Raw genomic sequence first — 19,165 nt, forward strand, 5'->3', positions numbered from 1 at the left:
AGTCAACTGCCTAAAGGTGGTGAAACAGACAGCACATGTTCCACTTGCAAGAACCACAAACTGTGTCTCTCTGTGTCATGTTTAATGAAATAAGAGATATAAAATGTGATATAAAAAGAGGGACTTGTTTTGACCACACTGCCATTGACATGCCTCTGCCAGGATGTCCCAGCACTGTTGCAGCCTCACAAAATGCATATGGATTGTTTGCAACTCTATGGAACAATAACTTGAATTCTCCCATGTCATACACCTGACAGGTCCAGGCTTGTTTCCTGAGTTTAAACATAAAAGAAAATCAGACATCAAGTTGTAGTGTGACTCTCAGGGGGCCCGGTGCAGCTCCAGTGCGCACAGGGGATCAGACTAGTCCTGCCAACATCACACAAGGGATCTGTCCAAACTAGACAATCCTGTTTAATATCAGAGCAAAGCCATTTCACATGTACAGCAAGAGTCCAGCTACAAAACCAGGAATAGGCATATTTATTGTAGAAAGAGAGCTGATGTAAAATAGCTAATTAAATGAATAATAATAAAAAAGTAGCTCAAATAAGGGGTAAAACTGTAAAGTAGACAAACATTTTGGAAGTGCCTTCACCAGCAGGTTTATTTTTGGTTTTACGGTTGAGTTTTTGAATTCATTAAATATGCTCCTATATCAAACTAGATGAAGTCAATCATTTCAAGGAGCTGTCTGTAGCAATGGTTTGAGTTCTGGTGTTGAATTTTGTTAATGCTGGACACTAGGGGTGTGCTAATACTTGTATCAGTTTGTACAAAATAAAATTAGGAAGCCAAGCAAAAAACAAATTCACGGTTAAGGACAAAATTCAATTAAAAAATATCAGTGGGCTTTAACATTGAAAGCCAACTTGGAAAATCAACTGTAGCAAAAAATGAATATTGACACTCTGACCTCTTAAAGGAAATCATCTTTCTCTGCATTTAAAAAAGGGGCTTCAAATCATCAAAACGTCATTCATTTTAAATCCCAGCTAGTCTTCATCTGAATTAATTGTGAATTTTATGGTTAGATGAGCTCACGCTGAAAGCATCGTCAGCTGCAAAGTAACACTTTTTTTTTCAAATTGTCTTGTCTTTAAAAGGAAGACGGGATGGGTCCAGGTGGTGGAGCCTCAGTTGAAATGATAGCGGTCTCCAACGAGAGAACGTAAAGATGCGTCATTCTTACTCTGGCCGGGAAAGTGAAAAGTATTCCTCTGTGACTGATGAGAATGTGAAAGTCTTTGCTGTGAAGATTCCCTTTTTAAGACTCATTCATTTTGGGGCTGTCACAGGGGGAGATGGCTTGGTTAAACACAAAACAGCCAGTCTAATGTCAGCTCTTTTTGGCAGCGTCGCTAAGGAATAATATTTCCACAGCCAAAAAAATGGAAGGTTTGGAGCTCTGTACAAATTGTGAGATAGCATGGTTGTTTATAAGAGCCTGTCTAGGTTTTGAGAGCTCATACTACATAACTCATCAGCACATTGAGTCACCATCCGTCTGGGGCTGTTAAAAACACATTGTGTACAGTCAATGCTGTAAAACGCATGAACACAGCAGGATGAAACGGCTACGCCACAGCACCTGCTTCAAAGCTGAATGGTGGAACTTTCTAGATTAAAATCTTATATATTAAAGTATTTGTTAAATAAAACTAAAGAAACAGTAATACATTAACAGAAAACAGTGCAGCCCTTCACACTTACAGCTGAGGGTCTAACAGATGAAGCATCGTTGCTGTACAATACAAGAGCCTGAATATCCCCAACGGTGATTTGTTTCTGTGGATCTTTTAATGTTGAATCACAGACCACAGTGCACAGAACACAGAACCAGAGTACACAAAACTACAGAACACAATATACAGAACCACAGTACACAGAACCACAGTATGCAGAACCACAGAACACAGAACCAGAGTACACAAAACTACAGCACGCAGTACACAGAACACAATACGCAGAACCACAGTACACAGAACACAGAACCAGAGTACACAAAACTACAGAACACAAAACACAGAACCACAGTACGCAGAACCACAGAACATAGAACCAGAGTACACAAAACCACAGTACACAGTACACAGACCACAATACACAGAACCACAGTACGCAGAACCACAGAACACAGAACCAGAGTACACAAAACTACAGCACACAGTACACAGACCACAATACACAGAACCACAGTACACAGAACCAGAGTACACAAAACCACAGAACACAGAACCAGAGTACACAGAACCACCAGTGCACAGAACACAGTCACAGAACACAGTGTTTTTCTGCATGTTCATCAGCATACAGACTGCTGCTTTATATACACTGCTAACACTTCCACAGAGTGCTTTCCTTAGAATTACAAATGAGCTTCATTGCATCAGCAACCAAGAATTGCATCACAGAGCATTGTTTTGTCCATGTTGATGTCTTTGATGTGGAGATTGTTGTTTTTAATATTTCCATCTTTCCACAAAGGCACCTGCAGAGGACCAGTCATACATATTTTGTCACTGACTTACTCCCTAAAGTCTAGGTGGGGTGTTTAAGAATCTGCAGTCCACAGTTCTCTCACTCTCTCCACATCTGGTTTAAACAGAGGATCATATTATTGTGCTTTTGCACAAGAGAGGCTGTGGTATAAAGAACTGCCACTGATTACACCACAGAACCCAATGCATGTTTCAGTGCCAAACAACATTTTATATTTCAAGTGAAAAAAAAAAAGTATTATAAATTAGTATGCAGTTGTTTATCTCAATCCTCCTACATTTTCTAGCCAGTGTACTAATATGATAACAATGAGGCAGTTAGAAATAGTAAATAATAGTGCCATTCTTTATGCCGTTTTAGAACGGTGTTTATCAAGGGGGGGGGTCACACTTAACATGCATTTCATTTTCAGAGCATTTCAAGATTGTTTTCAAACACACTATCACTGACAAGTTACTTCTTCTGTGTAGAAGAGCTTACTCAGAGGCAAGGCCACAAGCTCCTCGCTTACTGAACGAAGTTCTTCAGAGATTCACAGCTCACTAATAAGCACTGTTTTCATTCAAGTTGTTTTCTTTTTTCCATGCTGGCCGTAGACATCTCAGGGAGCCAACTTTATATAATAGAGTATTTTGATACTCTCAGAGAGTCGGCGTTAGGTGTCATGTGAACGACCTCAGTGTCTTTAACCCTGTAATGGGATTATATAGCACTAACTTCATCAATCCATTTTACACACACCGGTTTTAGGGTCACCCCATGCCAAAATCACATTTTGTGGACGATTTGAGTTGGGTGCCAAATCTGAAGGTGTTAACTAAAATAAAAAATAAAAAAAATCCTCAATAGCACAGGCAGGGTGTTTCTCAGCCACTGACACCCAGAACAGAGATACCATTATCAGAAGGGAAGCCGTGCAGGACAGACTGTCACAGACTTCCTCACTCTCCTGCAGTACATTCCTTTTCCCTGTGGTCTTCAGGGCTTTTTAACAATTATTTATTTGAAGATATTAACACAGGGTAGCCTTTCCAAGTGAGAATGCCACCCTGCACAAAGGACCCCCCCCCCCCCCCCCCCCCCCCCCCCCCCCCCCCCGAGACGAGGGGAGCCAGGGATCCAAGCTCAATCCACTCCGCTCTCCTCTGATATGGAGCTTGGGGTCGGCGTGTCCATAAGGCACAAATTACATTGTGGCTGTTCCCACACAAGCAGCTGTGGTTCAGTTAAGAGAGCTTGTACTGGATATTGCTCTGGGTGTGGGTGGATGAGAAATCTCTAGAGGATAGGATTCAGATGCACTAGGCATTGCATCACTTTTCACAAAAAAGGAAATTAAAAGCATGTTACCAAACAGTTTGACTCTGCACATTACCAAACAGTTTGACTCTACACATTATACAGGTTAGTGGTAAGTGGTTCCTAGATTTGCACTACAGCAGATTTCATTTAAAAAAACATCTATTCAAGAGACATCATGTTAAGAGGCTCTTTGACATTTCTTAGTGAATCTGAAAACATTGTGCACCTCTTATCAAGATATCCTTTAATGTAGAAATTAAATTGTAGTTTGCAAAAATAAAGCAAAGTCTAGATGTTTCAGTGTTGCAGCTGTGGCTATGACTCATGTTCAGGATATGCTAAAACTTCCTGAATTCACATTTTCTCAGTACCATATATAATGTCAAATGGCATGACAGCCTCCTTTCCTTGTCGTTGTTCAGAACATGTGTTGAAGTACTGTGTGTACATGTATTTAAAAGGTTATGACATGATAAGACATGCAACAATAGATTTTTTTCTGTTGTATTATTAATTTTGTTTAATGTTATTTTTTTTCTAAATATCAACAGTGGTGTTCTGTAAAGTGGTGCTCAAACCACGCTGCCTCCCAGTTCCTCCGCTCTAACCACTAAACCACACTGCCTCCCAGTCCCTCAGCTCAAACCACTATTCCTCACCACCTCCCAGTGCCTCATCTCTAACCACTAAACCACTCTGCCTCCCAGTCTCTCAGCTCTAACCACTAAACCACTCTGCCTCCCAGTCACTCAGCTCTAACCGTTAGGCCACTGCTCCCCCATGTCTCAAGGAGCTGTTTAAATGTGCACCCTGATGTTGAGACTGAAGTCAGTTGCCAAGTCTGTTCGGACAGGCAGAAAACAGTTTGAGAGGATCCCTGTGGTCGAAGCTGTGGAGAGGGGAGGATTTCCGAGCTGAGTCTGAGTCCCAGTACACCCAGTGCTCTGCTCACATTGAGGCCTTGATTGCATTAGGTGGGCTTGGTATTAAACAGGTTGGGACTGGGAGGCAGTGTGGAATACTGGTTAGAGCTGAGAGACTGGGAGGCAGTGTGTTATACCATCTGGTTATAGACCCTGAGAGACACCTCAGTGTGGAATACTGGACTAGAGCCTGAGAGACTCACGAGATGACCAAAAAGCCTCGATAAGGGCAAAAAAAAAAAATCTCGAACATGACTCCTGTGGATACTGTTTACTCCCTAAGACCCTGGTCTAGCAGCTGAGAGACTGGGGGACCATGTGGAATACTCTCTAGAGGTTGAGAGACGTGGGACCCAATGTCGACTCTCTAGACGACCCTTATACACCTATATACCAATCTCGACTCTCCGACCCTCCGTGGGACCTGGGAGCTTAGTGTGACCCTCGTACTACTGCGTTACTGGTGGTTAGAGCTGAGAGACTGGGAGGTGTGGTCTAGTGGTTAGAGCTGAGAGACTGGGAGGCAGTGTGGAATACTGGTTAGAGCTGAGAGACTGGGAGGCAGTGTGGAATACTGGTTAGAGCTGAGAGACTGGGAGGCAGTGTGGAATACTGGTTAGAGCTGAGAGACTGGGACGGAGGCAGTGTGGTCTATTGGTTAGAGCTGAGAGACTGGGAGGCAGTGTGGAATAGTGGTTAGAGCTGAGAGACTGGGAGGCAGTGTGGACTAGTGGTTAGAGCTGAGAGACTGGGAGGCAGTGTGGAATACTGGTTAGAGCTGAGAGACTGGGAGGCAGTGTGGTCTATTGGTTAGAGCTGAGAGACTGGGAGGCAGTGTGGTCTAGTGGTTAGAGCTGAGAGACTGGGAGGCAGTGTGGAATACTGGTTAGAGCTGAGAGACTGGGAGGCAGTGTGGAATACTGGTTAGAGCTGAGTGACTGGGAGGCAGTGTGGAATACTGGTTAGAGCTGAGGGACTGGGAGGCAGTGTGGAATACTGGTTAGAGCTGAGAGACTGGGAGGCAGTGTGGAATACTGGTTAGAGCTGAGAGACTGGGGGCAGTGTGGAATACTGGTTAGAGCTGAGAGACTGGGAGGCAGTGTGGTTACTGGTTAGAGCTGAGAGACTGGGAGGCAGTGTGGAATACTGGTTAGAGCTGAGAGACTGGGAGGCAGTGTGGAATACTGGTTAGAGCTGAGAGACTGGGAGGCAGTGTGGAATACTGGTTAGAGCTGAGGGACTGGGAGGCAGTGTGGAATACTGGTTAGAGCTGAGGACTGGGAGGCAGTGTGGAATACTGGTTAGAGCTGAGAGACTGGGAGGCAGTGTGGAATACTGGTTAGAGCTGAGAGACTGGGAGGCAGTGTGGAATACTGGTTAGAGCTGAGAGACTGGGAGGCAGTGTGGAATACTGGTTAGAGCTGAGAGACTGGGAGGCAATGTGGTTAGATGAGAGACTGGGAGGCAGTGTGGTTAGAGCTGAGAGACTGGGAGGCAGTGTGGCTGTTAGAGCTGAGGGACTGGGAGGCACTGTTAGATCTGGAGGCAGTGTGGAATACTGGTTAGAGTTGAGTAACTTGGAGGTCTGTCTTTTCTGAGTTGTATTGTGCTGGGTATTGCAATGTACATACAAATAAGTTTTCTTGTTTGTTTTTTTTTTTTATCCCCATTAAAGATTTGTAAAATAATAGTGAAAGCATGGCAGTGCACAGGCAAGAACAGTAAATCAGTGATGATGGTAAAGCATTGTAAAAACCACAGTTAATCACGGATTGCAGAAATGCAGCATGCAAAAATGTTGATAGGGGGAAGAACTTTTTGAAGTCTGCAATATGCAAGAGGAGAATGGGTGCCTGAAGTGTCTCGTATGCAGCATTTATGGGACAAAAGAAGTAGTGTGGCAAAAAAAAAGTCTGTCTACGTTGTCAGAGATGTGCCCTGCTGAAATTTGTCCCCAAAGATCAATCTGGCCTATTTTCCATTCTCATAACTACTACCATCTTAGGTATCAAATTCCTATATGAGAAACAGACATTGTATTGTGAACAAATAACATCTGCTGTGGCCGGGAGCTGATTGCTGCCATTCATCCCTTCCTTGCTGGTTTTGGGTTGTACGCTAGCGGCTTCGCCACTCGCGCACGTAGTGGCCAAGACAATCTTTAGATGCTTACCGCTGTTTTGTAATCCACTCCACACCGTGCCATACAGTTGCAAAGCTGCAGACGCTACTCCGCAGTCATCTGTCTGAGTTTAAAGCTGCAGGGTCCGATAAACAGCAGCAGCATTGCGCTTAAACAGCACCTTTCAGCACAAGTCTTCCCAAAGCACTGATGGCTTTTGACAGATTAACACTAAAATGCATTAAAATTACACTCAGTTTAATAGTTCAGCCTTTTGTGCCAGTGTGCTATTGGGTTACTCTTTGTTCCAAAAGGTTCTGCTCCAGCTAATACTTGCTGCAGATGAAGGCTTTTCATTATAGCCCTTATAAAACTGTCCCACAGTTAAACCATAGCAAAGTGTAATAATAAAACATGGTGAAAACATAGGTAACAGAAGAGCACCAAATTCAGTTTTAATGCATACCATCAAATGGGGAAAAACGGCAAAGAAGTGATCGATCTTTCCAGTGACTGATCCGTCTGACTGTGTGTGTTTGCACATCAACAGGGAGATACTGGGGGTTAAAATGAAAGAAGAACATGCTCATTATTACAATGATCTGAGCCACTTCAGTACACTTTCACACCAGTTGATTTTCATGCAATATGAGCTATACACCAGACTGCTAGCCTGGACAGGAAAGACTGACCAAGAGTCTGTGTGGCTAATAGAGCCCCATTGGGGGTTGTAATCGCATGCTGAATGCAGAAGATTCCCCTCATCTCTGTACATACAGGTAAATAATTTGACCCTAAAAGACTTCTTGTCAACCCTCAATACTATAATTTGAAAGCGCTTTAAATGATGAAATGCAAATTGTTGCTGTTGTCCACCAGGGGTCGCCAAACACTAGGTAAAAAAAAAAACATTCATACTAATTGGAGCAACTTCACAATACAGCAAGGAATGTTTGAAGTGTGTGGGGGCCAGAGGGGGGTGGGTCTTCTTTGTTCAGGACTGAACAGATTCTGTTCTTTTAACCTATCTGAGTATGCCATTACTGAAGATGTTATCTGGTCAGGGTTATGAAATATACAGTATGCTGTGGAAGTTACTTGTGATTGTGAATAAAAGTGTTCTGTTATTATTGTTGAGGTAATTGGCGCCCTGAATTACTGAGGCAGTATTGAGGCAAGAAAGGACATCAGTGTCTGTCAATGGCAAGTTTCAGTTTGACGTGACTGAGGAATTAACACAGATAAATGTACAACAGTAACTACTGCATGTAGCTCCAGTTGTGTTAGCAACAAACAAACAAAAAAAAGTATACCAGACTGTGAACATGGTGTGGACGTGGTCTTGAGGTTGGGTAGTATACAGTATATGGAACACGAGAAGTTAACCAGTTGCAATCTCTGCTGCCCAGTTTGCAAGTGGCGCTGTAGCTTTAAAGAGAGAGAGAGAGAGAGAGAGAGAGAGAGAGAGAGAGGAGAGAGAGAGAGAGGGAGAGAGAGAGAGAGACGGGAGAGAGAGAGAGAGAGAGAGAGAGAGAGAGAGAGAGAGAGAGAGAGAGAGAGAGAGAGAGAGAGAGAGAGAGAGAGAGAGAGAGCGAGAGCGAGAGCGAGCAGAAACTCACTGACAGCGCGCCGCTCACAGTAGACGAGATGAGCAGTAAGCGAGTGCGGAGGTTCAGACCTGCGCGCTGGTAAACCAGGTCGCCTTCGAAGCATTGGAAACCAATATACAAATAATTTTGTATAGGCTGCAGCTTTTCATCCTCCTCAGAACTCTGGAGCGAATAAATAAATGGAAGCAAGACAGGGCTTTTTAATTGGAATTCACTTGTTCTTATCTGAGCAAAGAAAATAATGGGGAATACAGCACACAAACAACTGTTAGGTATGGGCTTTTTATTCATGCTTTATGTTGTGTGGCTGTCGTTTCAGAGGAGTATAACTGGTACCGAGCGGGTACAGCCAGGGGTAACAAGCAGATTGAGTTCATCCGTACAGTATTAATGACGGCTCAATACGGGAGTGAGCTGAGGAGACGGTTCTTAACGGAGATAGAAACTCATAATAACCTGGGATAGGCTTGCTTGTAGGTGATCTATCTGTAAACGAGTTTATTGTTAATTCAGTTCTGCTAATTCACTAGTTTATTTATTTATTAAGTGTTCGTGTAATATCCCAATCATTGTATTGGCTATGTCGTCTCTTTTTCTTTTTATTTCATTACATTTAAAGTTTGTTGTGCCTATTTACACCACTACTGTGTGTAAATAGCGAGGGTGTATGCGTTATTTACACTACTGCTGTGCAAATACATGTAATAAGAAAATGATCCCTATATACACAATACTTTGTGTATGATTCTTTACTGTTTATACAACCCGTGTTAACGGTATTATTTCATTTTAGTAGCCCTCGCTAACCCTATACCTATAATTATTATGTTATTACCTTGAAACCAAGAAACAATAACCCCAGTCTTAAACTAATATTGATTAGCAGTTATTACTGGCAAAGTGAGATAACTAATATAATCATGTGCAGGCTAGGCGTCCAAACAAGTGCTTTCATTTGGTGGAGATGTTATTATTTTTTATGAAATCCATGTATTTATTTTCATTGTTTTCATTTTGATCTGGTTATTGAAAGCATCTGATCGATGCTACTTTTCGTTTTTATTTTATTTATTTATTTTTTTGGTGATTTTAGATGAATATGGAGGGAAGACATAATAGATCATTAATGCGCAACAGGTCTCGTGCGGCACACCATTAAGGTTACCATTATGAAAAAGATAAATACTTGCGTGTGTGTGTGTGTGTGTGTGTGTGTGTGTGTGTGTGTGTGTGTGTGTGTGTGTGCGTATATATATATATATATATATATATATATATATATATATATATATATATATAATATAACATTAGATATATATATATATATCCAGCTCTCTACTGATAGGTATAGACTGGTTACCCCGGTAACATTGCTATTCTCCGTTGCCTATTGGTATTGTACTAGTGATGACCAGTTTCGTACGGTTTTAACTCCTTGGGGAGCTGTCGAGTACATAGATTCAAGACCGACCTTGATCACCGATTTAATCCGATTGCTTCACTGACCAGAGGGAACAGCCGTCAGAAATCACTGCTGAAGTTCGGTTAAAAATCAGAAATCAAACAAGTAAATAAGCAATTACAAAATAATAATAATAATAATTATTATTATTATTATTATTATTATTATTATTATTATTGTAGTATTTATGCTACCATAGTCGACTATTATTGTTATTGCTAGTTTATAGTTTTCAGCAGCCTACATTTTACCTGTTACGTTTTTACCTTCACAAAAGATACTGCAGTTTCGTAAAGAATGGAAAGTCGAGTCCCTCACAGGATTAGGCTGCCTGCCTGTTGTCAGTTCGACATTTGTTGGAAATAGCAGGGGGTTGCGCATGGCAGTCGATCCCTTGTGAAAGACAGCGCGTGGGCTTGAGCGGCGCGGATCTTTCTGCAGCTTTACATTCCATTCAATAAATAGACACCAAAGATGCGAGATCGTGTGCTTACAGGTAAACAATCGTTATATTTTAACTACACAGAATATGACTACATTGTCATTTTGCAATTACAAAATGAGTAAAACTATTACAAAAGTAATAGGCCTACGCATGTATTTATTTATTTTATTATTATTATTATTATTATTATTATTATTATTATTATTATTATTATTATTATTATTATTATTATTTAAACAAAAGATGAATACTAAAAACAGACCTGATGCGTTATGTTAAACTTTATGCGCGTTTTTCCCGTAAACATTAATTTTAGTGGCTAAGACTATCAGTTAAGAAACTAAGTGAATTGAAATGTCAAAATGTTACATTTCCACTGACACAGTATTGAATAGCAGCCAGTCCACATGTTTTGCTGAAAGCTATTACAGTTTAAACGTGTTGGTTTTTTTATTATTTAGTTTCTTTGTTTCCAGTGAAAGCTCTGCTAAACTTCACGCACTGCAAGCTTGCAACATTCGCTCACCGCAATGACCTGTTTCAAAGAACTGGATCTTCGGCTTGACAATTGTCCTTCCTTAACTGATAGTCTGTAGCCACTGTGTCAGCGGCTGTCCGACTGCTTCTAGCCCCGCTGTGTCCAACAACGTGAATTTCTCTACGGTACTGTGCAGGCAAGTCACTCAGTGTGGCGTGCATGCAGATACGCTGTCAGCGTGCTCGGGGTGGCTGCATTGATAAATGCAAAATACGTTTTATCTTGGAGATTCTGCGCAGTTTTAAAAACGACCTTGTGAAAATATGGGCATTGCACAATGCTCTAAATTAACCCAGGACCCGCACCCTCGTTCTGCAATGACACAATGTTGTTTACTGCAGGACTTTAGCTGTGGCTGGGGCTGTGTTGCCAGACTGTATTGGAACTGTAGCTTTTTGTACCAGACCTAAATCTTAAATAATACCAGACTAGGTGGCCTCATCAACCATTAAACCGTTTTAATGATAACCATTCGTTTCTTGTTTGCATTTAGTTTTCTTTTAGGGAACAAGTAATTATACATCAGTGTGTCTAAAAATAGGATGCATACACAAAGGATGAGCATGTTTTGAAAGCTATTGTAACAGTGGTCTCCAATGCTGTGTATTATGTATTCAGAAGAATGGAGCTGTACAGCTGTATTCTATTAATCTTTTTTTGTGCGTATTTTCCAGAATAGAAGGGCAGAACAGTTCAGGGTAGGCATTGTTCATCCTTGGCCCACCCAGTTGTATTCAACCGTGCTCGGAGAAATCAATTCTGAAGATGTCTCTTTGTGTGTGTACAACAAAATAAAGGCTACTGCCAAAAGAAAAGTACAAAGCATCTATAAAGAAACTGGGGTCAGTTATAACCAATCAATAATGAATCTGTAGACATGTTATAAAGGACGCTATGAACAATATTAGTCAGCTTTTCCTAATAACAACTGGTTATAGCAATATATATTTTAAAGCCCATTCAACTATATGGATGGAAATAAGAGTCTTATTGCATAACAGTTTCACCCATTCCAGTTTTGCAACAAGCTTGATTATCCACAGTGTGTGTAGGCAACAATGCCTTATTAAAGTCATAGTAAAACCAGAAATGGATCAGACTGCTTATTTCCGTCCCTGGGCTATAAAGTTCACAGGACCTGAAGCTTTACATTGACAGTTGTAGATGTAATTAACTGTTGCTCATTGTTAATACTAAAGTCTTCATCCACATCTTCAATATGATATAAGGAGCTTAGAAAGAAACATAAATGAGTGACGACCTTCTATTCTGTAAATGTATATTTCATCCTGTTAGATGTTTACAGGCTGCATGCATTAGGCTGGTGCCGCAGCTCTGTGGAATGTCAACAGCATGCCCTGGGAAAAGCTTGTATAATTTACCAGTCTACTGCAGGAGAGATTTTTTTTCTTTTAGATATTTCACACAGTGGTCTTTTATCACATAAACACAATGAAAAATACTTTTTAGCACCCCCTGACATGTAAACATAAAAAAAAAAAAAAAGCATTTCTGTTTTTGCAGCAAAGTAAGCTGTCTGTGATTTATTGTGTAAAAAGACTACGAGCAACACTGTATATGGTGGTACCATGGTTGTGTCAGGAGATGAACAGATTCTTGTCTCCTGACTATTCCCTTGTGTGTGACTGAAGAGTTTTTCATCCTCTGCATCTGCACTTACAAATTGTTTAGTTCTCAGCTATTTAAATGTAAGATATACTTTGCCTACCTTGATGCCAGTCAATTTAATCTATCTGTTTATGAATGATTTTTAGATGTTACAATTGATATTGTATACCTGCAGGAAACTAATGCAAATACTGGCAGAGTAACTAGAGTTGTGCTGTACCTGTCCATGCATTTTACAGTGAAATACTCAAACACTATTACAAAGACACTTGAGCAATCAAGTGCTGGCCAGATGAACCCTGTGTGTTGCTTTCTAGCACTCTCTTTTTAAGCTGTTTGGTCATTGTTCCAGTTTAGTGCTGACGGAAATCATATAGGACGTGGGTGGAACGGGCTGGCATTGCTCCCTGCTAAACTGGAGGAGGTGGAAAACCTGACTGCAGTCTCCGAGGAGACCCCTTTCATGTTACTGCTGGAAAACTCTAGGAACAGAGGCGCTTTTGAATCCAGAGGGGCTTCCCTTTTAGCGTGTAATTGCATCACCTGTGATATATAAATACCTAGACATGCACTTTGAATGCATATGCACACGTGGCTTGAAGCTTGATTATTTCCATTGGAAAGCGTTGGATAACCAAAGGGAACACTGCGCTTGCTGTTAGCATCAACCAGGTCTTGTCTGATCTCAGCTTGGAGCTTTGTCTTGCCTTGTTAACATCGTATTCAGTATCCACACGAGTGATCAAGTTACCAAATGGTTTTGGTAGGGGAATGAACAATCAGCCCCTCTTCCAAGAAGACATGGAAACATTGGACTCTAAAAGTAGCTTTCGTTGGCTGAGGTCCAGCACTTGGGAAATTTACCCACATGGCTCCCTGCAGCGCGGTGCCTCCCCTTCATTCCTGCTGATGTCATTCAGTGTGAAGGCAGGCAGTCCTAGATCTGGAGTCGGGAAAGCCTTTTCATGGTCTAATAACATCAGTTCACAGCAGCTGCAGCAGCAGCCACAGCAGTAGCAGAGCCCAGCAGCTGAAATATAGCTGCTGGCTGGAAATGATTATACTGCAGTACAATGCAAAGCTAACCAACCTGAGTGCCCCGTTGATTTCTTTTGCAATTAAATAGGGTGCTTTAAACTCCAATGCCTTCAGAGAGAAGAGGGGTTGGGGGGAATGTTTCTAAATGGCTTGCTCCTGTGGTCTGGAGGGTCTTGTGTGAAAAAGAAATGTGAAAGAGGGGAGCGAATCAACCCAGGACACTGACACAGAGATTAGGATGAGAGGACGTCAGTAATAATAGTATCTGTAATGCTTAGCATGCTCAGAATATGTTCTTGTTAAATTAGAAGCAGAACTGAATGGGCTGTGGCTGACTTCGTTCTCTTTCCCATTTCTGTGGTGGGTGAACAGCACAGTATTTTGTCATTACTGTGTTATTATGTTTAATATTGGTTGACTGCTGTGACTACAGCAGGTTGATTCAGCCAGTCCTGTTGAGGAAGTAGCCTACTATATTCTGCTCCTCTGATTGGCTTGTTATGATGTAATGCTGTACAGTACATGTCCTCAGCAGATGCTTTCCTTTCCGTTCGGGACACTAATAGAGGCTTTGCAATGTAGAAGTGGGGTGATATTACTGGTCAGGAGTCAATACATATGAAGTGGGCAGAACATGTAGATATTTTATTCAATTTAACCCTTAACACAGGTCTCCAAAAATGCATCCCTAAGGAGGTGTTAATATACCATGTACAGTACAGCAGAGATTACAAAAAAACATTGATAGATTACTGTTTGATTTCATTGCTGTCTTTAATTGGACTTGTTTATTACCTGACTCCTGCTGCACATTATACTATTGCTCATTTATTCTGTAACTGGAAACCACTATTATATATATATATATATATATATATATATATATATATATATATATATATATATATATATATATATATATATATATATATATATAGTATGGAAGGCAGTGGGTTTGAGCAGCTCAGTGGTTAGATACATGCTGGGCTGCAGTGTGCAAGGCAGTGGGTTTGAGCAGCTCAGTGGTTAGAGAAAGTGCTGGGCTGCAGTGTGCAAGGCAGTGGGTTTGAGTAGCTCAGTGGTTAGAGAAAGTGCTGGGCTGCTGTGTGCAAGGCAGTGGGTTTGAGCAGCTCAGTGGTTAGAGAAAGCTGGGCTGCAGTGTGCAAGGCAGTGGGTTTGAGCAGCTCAGTGGTTAGAGAAAGTGCTGGGCTGCAGTGTGCAAGGCAGTGGGTTTGAGTAGCTCAGTGGTTAGAGAAAGTGCTGGGCTGCTGTGTGCAAGGCAGTGGGGTTTGAGTAGCTCAGTGGTTAGAGAAAGTGCTGGGCTGCTGTGCAGTGTGGAAGGTGTTGTGTAAACAGCTTCTCACAAACAACATCAACAAAGATGTCCTGCATCCAAACAGCGGTTCCTACTTTCCTCGATCTGGGTTCAGATTTCCCATGGACAATAAAGAAATCCCACATTTGGTAATAAAGCGCACATCTGATTTGAATAATACAGCACTAATAGTTTTTTATAGCCTCGCTTTTTGATGGAGCTGGTGTTATTACAGACATCTGTTCTCTATCAGACATGAGAAAACCTCTCACCACAGCCTCTAATGATTATAGAATAAGCTTCCCTATAAATGGTTTCAGGGCTTCATCTTATTAAATCCATTTCAACCTTTCCAAGGAATTAATCTGTGGGCATCCGATTCCAAGCTGGGAGCATGGCGGACTCTTAGCATGCTGTGAGGGCCCTCTGCTAAAAGATAACAAGGTTTTCTTTGCAAATGCTAAGAGATCCAACAAGTGCGCTTATTGCAACCTCAGATTTGAATGACATTTTTAAGGCTGCAGAGCAATTGTGTGTTTGGCTACAGACAGTGACTTTACTGGAAAAAGTGACTGCAGTAATGATTTCTCTTCAGCACAATAAATTCCATAATACTTGGGTTGTTTTATTTGTAATCTTTAGAGCTGGTGGTAAACCACGTATTAATAACGGTGCACTGTTTTCCAGAATGTATTTGAGCTCAGATGAGTTTTACTGTAACAGATGCCTTTTGTGTGCATACAGCTAATACAATACTAGTATCTTTGCCCCTGCACCTCAGCTGCATGGCAATAATACTTGATAAAGAAATGATTCTTTCAGGCATTGCATTGCCTTATGTTACCATAGTGGCTGGCTTAATTGTAAGAGCTCAGGACAAGGCACCTGTGTGGCCTAAAGATGGAGGAAATGCATCAATATGGCCTAGTTGGTAAAGAAGACTGGATTTGTGGTTAATCTGGTGGTTAGAATTGAGTGACTGGGAGGCAGTGTGGTTGAGTGGTTAGAGCTGAGAGACTGGGAGGCAGCGTGGTCGAGTGGTTAGAGCCGAGCGACTGGGAGGCAGTGTGGCTGAGTGGTTAGAGCTGAGGAACTGGGAGGCAGTGTGGTTGATTGGTTAGAGCTGAGGGACTGGGAGGCAGTGTGGTTGAGTGATTAGAGCTGAAGGACTGGGAGGCAGTGTGGTTGAGTAGAGCTGAGTGATTGGGGGCAGTGTGTTCTAATGATTAGAGCTGAGGGACAGGGAGGCAGTGTGGTTGAGTAGAGCTGAGTGATTGGGGGCAGTGTGTTCTAATGATTAGAGCTGAGGGACAGGGAGGCAGTGTGGTTGAGTGGTTAGAACTGAGTGACTAGGAGGCAGTGTGGTTGAGTAGAGCTGAGTGATTGGGGGCAGTGTGTTCTAATGATTAGAGCTGAGGGACAGGGAGGCAGTGTGGTTGAGTGGTTAGAACTGAGTGACTGGGAGGCAGTGTGGTTGAGTGATTAGAGCTGAGAGACTGGGAGGCAGTGTGGTTGGGTAGAGCTGAGTGATTGGGGGCAGTGTGTTCTAATGATTAGAGCTGAGGGACAGGGAGGCAGTGTGGTTGAGTAGAGCTGAGTGATTGGGGGCAGTGTGTTCTAATGATTAGAGCTGAGGGACAGGGAGGCAGTGTGGTTGAGTAGAGCTGAGTGATTGGGGGCAGTGTGTTCTAATGATTAGAGCTGAGGGACTGGGAGGCAGTGTGGTTGAGTAGAGCTGAGTGATTGGGGGCAGTGTGTTCTAATGATTAGAGCTGAGGGACAGGGAGGCAGTGTGGTTGAGTGGTTAGAACTGAGTGACTGGGAGGCAGTGTGTTCTAATGGTTAGAGCTGAGGGACTGGGAGGCAGTGTGGTTGAGTGGTTAGAACTGAGTGACTGGGAGGCAGTGTGTTCTAATGGTTAGAGCTGAGAGACAGGGAGGCAGTGTGGTTCGAGTGGTTAGAGCTGAGGGACTGGGAGGCAGTGTGGTTCTAGTGGTTAGAGCTGAGGGACAGGGAGGCAGTGTGGTTGAGTGGTTAGAACTGAGTGACTGGGAGGCAGTGTGTTCTAATGGTTAGAGCTGAGGGACTGGGAGGCAGTGTGGTTGAGTGGTTAGAACTGAGTGACTGGGAGGCAGTGTGTTCTAATGGTTAGAGCTGAGAGACAGGGAGGCAGTGTGGTTGAGTGGTTAGAACTGAGTGACTGGGAGGCAGTGTGGTCTAATGATTAGAGCTGAGGGACAGGGAGGCAGTGTGGTTGAGTGATTAGAGCTGAGAGACTGGGAGGCAGTGTGTTCTAATGGTTAGAGCTGAGGGACTGGGTCTGAGGTAATTAGTGCTAAGACAGAAATTCAAATAAACGCAGCTTGTATTCAGTGACAACGACGAGCGTGTTCGTAACCATTCTTATTATATAATTTGTTTTTCAATTAGCTCAAAATAAAAGAATCCTCCCGGATGGGTCTGCTAAAAACAGCTGGCTGAAGTCACTCACTGCACTTCAGGGAGCTTAGTCCTGCCTGGTTTGTTGTAAGCTGAAGCACTCTCCTAGGGTCTGCACTAGAGAACAGCAGCGGGCCTTTGCCAGTGTGGGAACAGGTGCTCTCACAGAACTGAGAGTGTGCAGGAGCAGGGGGACCCAGCCTCTGTGGGAAAGGAAGGCTATCGATAGTTTCTCAGAGCAGGATAACTGGGCTCTTCTGGGTATAGCCTGATTATAAATCAAGAGGTGATATTAAAATAAGCAAGGTTGGTGCAGAGCTTGTGGAGAGTGGTGTGGGAACCCATGGGTGTCTGAACTGAGAGAGATGTACGCATTGTCTTTGAAATTTAGACAATCTGCCTTGTGAAGTGGATTCAACTGAACAAAAATAAGATACAATAAGAAATGAAGCTATTGAAGCCACTACTAACCATGTTGAATATATATAAATATATATGTATAGAGAGAGAGAGAGAGAGAGAGAGAGAGAGAGAGAGAGAGAGAGAGAGATATTTAGAGAGATATTTAAACCTTTACATGGTTCATGTAGGCAGGGAAATTCATACAAGCAGGAGAGAGCTGGAGAGTACACTGCTGGAAACTGCAGCAAGAGAGAACAGAACAGCCTGGTTCAACATCAGAGGACAACTGCAGCCTCACCTCCTTGAAGCCTGGTCATGTCCAGTAACACCAGCAGCTCGACAGGCCAGTAGAATACACCTCTCTGCATCTAGCTCACCTGTCCAAAAAGGTTTGTTTGGGGGTGTGGGACCCCTGTGAAGAATCTGGTGCTGGTGGCTCCTCCCCCTGAGCTCCAGACTGGTGTTCCTATAGGGGGCGCTGTGTTACAAGCTAGGCTGTCTCTTTAAGGGAGAGCTTAAACAGAGGTCCTGTTCTCTCTATGTATATGAAGGATCTCATTGACCTCTATCAAAGACGATTAAGTAAGGAATGAAATGCAGTGCAGCACCGTATCTTATTACATTTAAGGAATATAAATACAATTCTGACTCCTTAAGATTCTCTTTGCAGAATTCATGTAACTTCTTCTATACATACATGCAGTATATGAGCTGACTGATTTGCAAGCTTCTGTTCCCAATACCACCTTAAATACAAACAACAGAGATTACTGTTGCTTCAATACATGTATCTGTTGGTTATAGACTAGATATTGTGAAGGATTATAGCCATTCAAATCTTAAAGTGGTATTGCAAAGAGTCAATGCAGGTAGGGTTTCATAGGCAGCTGTATGGTTCCCAATGTGCAGTGCAGTGAATGCCAGTGACTGTCATTCCACGCTTCGTAAAGCAGTGATTTATTACTCACAGGGCTTAATAAACTTTACAGTAGGTTGGGCAGATGTATTCTCTCTTGTGGCTTCAGTTCCTCATCTCATCACAGTGTATTTTCATGCCTGGCTTTATTCCAGACTCAGGAAGCTAGTTGGTATATCTCTCTAAGTCTTTATTTGTCAAATAAATTCTCTCTCAAACCCCAATTAAAGTCTTTGTGATGTAAAACACATGGCTTATAGTTAGTAGCGATAAGGGGAGCTCATCACCCCAGCTCTTAAGAGAGGGATTTTAATCTTAACAAAGCAGACGCTTTTCTCAGGGCTTCATGCTTTTAATTGTTGTTGTACACTGCTGCCACTGCCTGCATCCATGTTGTAACAACAATAGATACGTTGTAGGCGTTGCATTGTCATGAAAAGAATGAGGTGCAAAAGGAAAAGTGGCTTCCCTTTCTAACAAACTGCATTCCCCAATATAAATATCCTGTTTGTTTCTCGT

General features: G+C 42.4%; 1 protein-coding gene across 3 annotated transcripts in view; it reads left to right on the forward strand.

Moving 5' to 3' along the window:
* Positions 1-19,165, forward strand: part of LOC121323883 (E3 ubiquitin-protein ligase NEURL1B-like) — a 48,188-nt gene that overhangs the window by 24,034 nt on the left and 4,989 nt on the right. For 2 of the 3 annotated variants that reach the window (XM_041265200.1, XM_041265202.1), the window contains exon 1: positions 8,475-8,734. The exons of the other annotated variant lie outside the window; for it this stretch is intronic. In XM_041265200.1, coding sequence (XP_041121134.1) covers positions 8,704-8,734 — 31 coding nt within the window. In that variant the 5' untranslated portion in view covers positions 8,475-8,703. Of the gene's footprint in view, positions 1-8,474; positions 8,735-19,165 lie in introns of those variants that run through there. 3 annotated transcript variants of the gene reach the window in all.

This window comes from Polyodon spathula, chromosome 12, assembly GCF_017654505.1.
Source record: "Polyodon spathula isolate WHYD16114869_AA chromosome 12, ASM1765450v1, whole genome shotgun sequence".
Classification (NCBI taxonomy): Eukaryota; Metazoa; Chordata; class Actinopteri; order Acipenseriformes; family Polyodontidae; genus Polyodon; species Polyodon spathula.